The sequence below is a fragment of the Danio aesculapii genome, chromosome 18 (genome assembly GCF_903798145.1).
Source record: "Danio aesculapii chromosome 18, fDanAes4.1, whole genome shotgun sequence".
In the NCBI taxonomy this organism is placed as follows: Eukaryota; Metazoa; Chordata; class Actinopteri; order Cypriniformes; family Danionidae; genus Danio; species Danio aesculapii.
This window is the reverse complement of record NC_079452.1, coordinates 29,899,604-29,905,002: the sequence shown is the minus strand read 5'-3', so window position 1 is coordinate 29,905,002 and position 5,399 is coordinate 29,899,604. Positions and strand designations below refer to the sequence as shown.

Genomic DNA, 5,399 nt, shown 5'->3' with positions numbered 1-5,399 from the left:
GCACAGCGCAATTACAGCCAACTTTTCATTAATGGTTTACTTGAAGAGGTGTTCTTAAGACATTTAAGTCGTTAAACCTTTATAATCATGACAAGACACGTCATGAATGTTGATGTGATTTTAAGCATGCATATAACAACTGTCATTAAGTGGCATTAGCTCAGTTATGACTTTTTAAATGCATTTTATGACAACTTGACATAAACGAATACATCACAACCTGTTTTTGTATTTGCGATGACAACTTGTTATTACCAAGACAACAAAACCTGTCAAAAATCTGTCATAAACATGATTGTCATGAGGCCATCATAAATATGTCACAAATTTTATAACAATGTCATACCTTTTTTGTACCTTAACTAAAGTGCACTCTCAGAAATAAAGGTACGCGAGCTGTCACTGGGGTGGTACCTTTCAAAAATGTACACATTTGTACTTAAAGGGTCCATATTGGTACCTCAAAAGTATATATTAGTACCTAAAATTTTTAAGAGGAACACTTTTGTAGATTTTAGGTACTAATATATACCCTGTATTAATATGGACCCTTTAGGTACAAATGTGTCTCCTTGGAAAAGGTACCACCCCCAGTGACCGCTCGCGTACCTTGATTTCTGAGAGTGTGATACAAGCTTAAATTCTTTTGAATTTATTTATTTACCAGAGACATGCACAGAATAACATTAACCTCAAAAAGGACAGATGTGTTGTGCCAGGTTTCAGCAAGGTTGCTATTTTCCACCCTCAGTCTCTAGACAGGTAAATCTTAAAACAATCAAAGAAAAAACATTATTAATAAAAAAAACAATATCTGATTTACTTTTAATATAATATTAATATAATAATAATAATAATAATAATAATAATAATAATAATAATAATAATAATAATAATAAGCAAAAATAATAATAAAAATAAAACAATATTTGATTTACTTTTAATATTAATATTATTAATAATAATAATAATAATAAGCAATAATAATAATAAAAATAAAACAATATTTGATTTACTTCTAATAATAATAATAATAATAAAAATAATAAGCAATAATAATAATAAAAATACAATATTTGATCTACTTTAATGATAATAAACAATAATAATAATAAGCAAAAATAATAATAAAAAAATTAAAACAATATTTGATTTACTTATAATAATAATAATAATATAATAATAATAATAATATAATAATAATAATAATATAATAATAATAATAATAATAAAATAATAAAACAATATTTGATTTACTTCAATAAAATACAATAATAATAATAATAATAATAATAATAATAATAATAATAATAATAATAATAATAATAATAATATATTTGATTTACTTTAATAAAAAAATAAATAAATAAAATAATAATAATATAATAATAATAATAATAATAATAATAATAATAATAATAATAATAATAATAATAATCATAATAATCAAATAATAAAATAAATAAAATTTTATAAAAAAAATACAATTGCCAATTTAAAACATACAGACATACAGACTAATCAGACATCAAACACACCACTCAGTGTGTACAAATTTGATTTGACAAAAACCACCTCCGGGTCAGGTGTGAAAACATCTTGTAGTTTGTACATGAGATTTGTCATTAAAAATTTCACTAAATTTTAATGACGTTGTTAAAAATTATTTGACAGAGTAATGACACACGAGACATTATAATGACAAATACAGTTTGTTCCACTGAAAAATATTCATGACCCAATTATAATGGCCTCATGAACAATCATGTTTATGACAGATTTATGACAAGTTTTGTTGTCTTGGTAATAACTAGTTGTCATGACAAAGATGAAGACCGGTTGTTATGTATTTGTTTATGCAAATACTGTTTATGCAGAGATAATCTGCGCATGTTGATGCGCATGCTCGAGTGACGTCACTGTCACTGGACGGTAGCTTCGCTGCGTTTGTTTGGAGTTCGCTGCGTTTGTTTGGATTTTAGATTCGCAATTTACATTTTATCATAAAATACCTCCTCATTCACTAAATATTTATCTCTCCTACTTGGGGTGAACAATCCCCTAACACACTCATACAAACAAATCTACTTTTAAACGTTCTGTCTCTCGAGCATCCGCTTGTTGTTTGTAGCTTTAGCCTGCTAGCGCCGCTGGTCAGCTAAAGCTACCAAACTCTTTCACTCACTTATTTTCTCACTTTCTGGCTTTGCTCTTCACCTTGTACAATGTCGCTTGCGTGTCTGTCCTTGAGTGCAGGAGAGGCATCGATGGAGGCGCTGGAGCTGGAGCTGGAAGCGGTGGAGTCCCAGATTCGCTCGCTGGAGACGAAGCGAGAGGGCATCAGAGCACTGCTCTTAACCCGTACTCGCTCGTCTGAGGTAAGTGTCCGATACAACGACAATCTCCCAGTTTCTTCAACCCCGCGTGTTTCTCTGTCCAGGCCCAGCGCACCGAGGACGCGGTTCGCCCAGGCGTCGTTCACGCCGACACCCGGCTACCACGGCCCCTGGGTGCAGCCGCGTAAGGTGCTTGCCAGGTCCCGGGGCAGAACGTCTCCTCCTCCGGTGTTCGAGATCCCCACGGAGAACCGCTTCGGCCCTCTCCGCGAGACGGGTCGCGATGTTGCCATCATTGGCGACTCAATCGTCCGCCACGTCCGCTCCACTTCATCCAAAGGTAACAAAGTACGCACTTTCTGCTTCCCTGGTGCCCGAGTTAAGAATATTTCTGCACAGATACCTACTATCCTGAGCGCTGCCGAGAGCCTCGGTGCCGCCGTCCTCCACGTGGGGACGAACGACACCGGGCTCCGGCAGACGGAGATCCTGAAGAAGGACTTCAGGAGCCTGATCGAGACGGTTCGACGCACTTCGCCCGCCACGCAGATCATCGTTTCTGGACCGCTTCCTACCTACCGCCGAGGAAATGAAAGGTTCAGTAGACTTTTTGCTCTGAATGAATGGCTATTAACATGGTGTGAAGAACAGAAATTGCTCTTTGCCAATAACTGGAATCTTTTCTGGGAGCGTCCTAGGCTTTTCCGCGCTGATGGGCTGCACCCCAGTCGAGCTGGAGCTGAACTCCTGTCGGACAACATCACCAGAACACTTCGCTCTATCTGACTAGTAAGTAAAAATTCACAAAATTCACAATTTAGCCACACAGACTCCTATTCGTCCCACATAAATAACAGTAATGCATACCTAGCTAACCCCATAGAGACTGTGTCTTTCTATTATTAGACCAAGAAACAAACGTACTGTGTGCTCCAGAAATAATCTATTAAGAATTAAACCAGAAAAAACACTAAAAAGTGAAAATACAAATTTCATGAAGCTTGGTCTCCTAAACATCAGGTCACTAGCACCTAAGCACTTATCATAAATGAAATAATAACAGATAACAATCTTAATGCACTCTGTCTTACTGAAACCTGGCTGAAACAAAATGACTATATTAGTTTAAATGAGGCAACTCCTCCAGGATTCTTATATAAACATGAGGCTCGTCAAACTGGTCGTGGTGGTGGAGTCGCGTCAATCTTTAGTGATATTCTTAATGTTAATCAGAGAAACGGACTTATGTTTAGCTCCTTTGAAGTACTAGCGCTTAATGTTGTCCTTCCAAACACTATGCAAAAACCTATGTTATCTCTCGCTCTAATCACCATATACAGACCTCCAGGACCCTATGTCAATTTTCTAAAAGAGTTTTCTGATTTTATCTCTGACTTACTAGTTAAAACTGATAAAATACTAATTGTAGGAGACTTTAACATCCACATAGATGACGCTAACGACACATTAGGGCTCGCGTTTACGGACTTGCTGGTCTCACTAGGAATAAAGCAAAATGTTATTGGTCCAACTCATCGCCTAAAGCATACACTAGATCTAATTCTGTCTTATGGAATTGAGGTCACTAATGTAGACATTATACCACAAAGTGATGATATTACAGACCACTACCTCTTACTATATAAGCTGTGTTTACCTGAAATTAGCAGATCCGCTCCGATATATCGCCCTAGTAGAACTATTGTTCCGTCCACTAAAGATGAATTTATAAATAACTTACCTGATCTTTCTCTACTTCGAAATGCACCCGCAAACGCAAATGACCTTGATTTAGTAACCAGCAGTATGGATGCCATCTTTACTAGCACTCTAAATACTGTGGCACCCATCAAACTAAAAAAGGCTAGAGAGAATAAAACTACACCATGGTATAATAGTCATACCCGCGCTCTCAAAACAGCAGCCCGTGCCCTGGAACGTAAATGGAAAAAAACTAATTTAGAAGTCTTTCGAATTGCATACAAAGACAGTATGTCCAGCTATAGGAGGGCTTTAAAATCTGCCAGGGCTGAGCACCTCCGCAAACTGATAGAAATAATCAAAACAATCCTAGATTCTTATTTAACACCATCGCTAAATTAACAAATAATCGGTCATCTTTGGAACAAAACGTTCCACCGCAAATTAGTAGTGATGACTTCATGAATTTTTTCAGTGATAAAATAGAAGGCTTTAGACAGAAAATAGGAGATATTAAACTTTCTGCACCGCCTTATACTTCAGATCCAGTAAACACGCCACTGAATCTAAATAACCTACAGTGCTTTAAAATCATAGAACAGGAAGAGCTAGACAAAATTATAAATAGCTCTAAATCAGCTACGTGTATATTGGACCCAATTCCAACAAAGTTACTGAAAGAATTGCTACCTGTTATAGGAGAACCTCTTCTTAACATTATCAACTCTCTTTATCTTTAGGCCATGTTCCAAATCCTTACAAGTTAGCTGTTATTAAACCTATTATTAAGAAACCACAACTGGAACCCAGCAACTTAGCTAATTATAGGCCTATTTCAAACCTTCCATTTATATCTAAAATACTAGAAAAAGTTGTTTCTGCTCAATTATGCTCCTTTCTGCAGACCAACAATGTTTTTGAAGTGTTTCAGTCAGGTTTCAGAGCTCATCACAGTACAGAAACTGCATTAGTGAAAATAACCAACGATTTACTCTTAGCTGCTGACCAAGGGTGCATCTCGCTATTAGTTCTACTCGATCTTAGTGCGGCATTTGACACCATTGACCATGGTGTCCTCATTAATCGCTTAAAGTCTACAGGTGTCCAGGGACATGCCCTACAATGGTTTAAGTCATACTTATCTGACCGTTACCAGTTTGTAAATATAAATGGACAGCCTTCACAAATCAGCCCAGTAAAATACGGGGTGCCTCAAGGATCAGTTTTAGGCCCTTTACTGTTTACAATATACATGCTACCCCTGGGAGACATTATTAGAAGACATGGGATCAGCTTTCACTGCTATGCAGATGATACTCAATTATATTTCAACTAAACCTGACGAGACGTCTAATCTGTCCA

At 36.2% G+C, this 5,399-nt stretch overlaps 1 protein-coding gene across 3 annotated transcripts in view; it reads left to right on the top strand.

Moving 5' to 3' along the window:
* The first annotated feature begins 1,991 nt into the window (after nucleotides 1-1,991).
* Nucleotides 1,992-5,399, top strand: part of LOC130246144 (uncharacterized) — a 4,813-nt gene continuing 1,405 nt past the window's right edge. For 2 of the 3 annotated variants that reach the window (XM_056479038.1, XM_056479037.1), the window contains exon 1: nucleotides 1,992-3,125. In XM_056479038.1, the coding sequence (XP_056335013.1) occupies nucleotides 2,226-3,122 (897 nt within the window). In that variant the 5' untranslated portion in view covers nucleotides 1,992-2,225 and the 3' untranslated portion in view covers nucleotides 3,123-3,125. Of the gene's footprint in view, nucleotides 3,222-5,399 lie in introns of those variants that run through there. The other variant, XM_056479039.1, reaches the window with a different exon arrangement.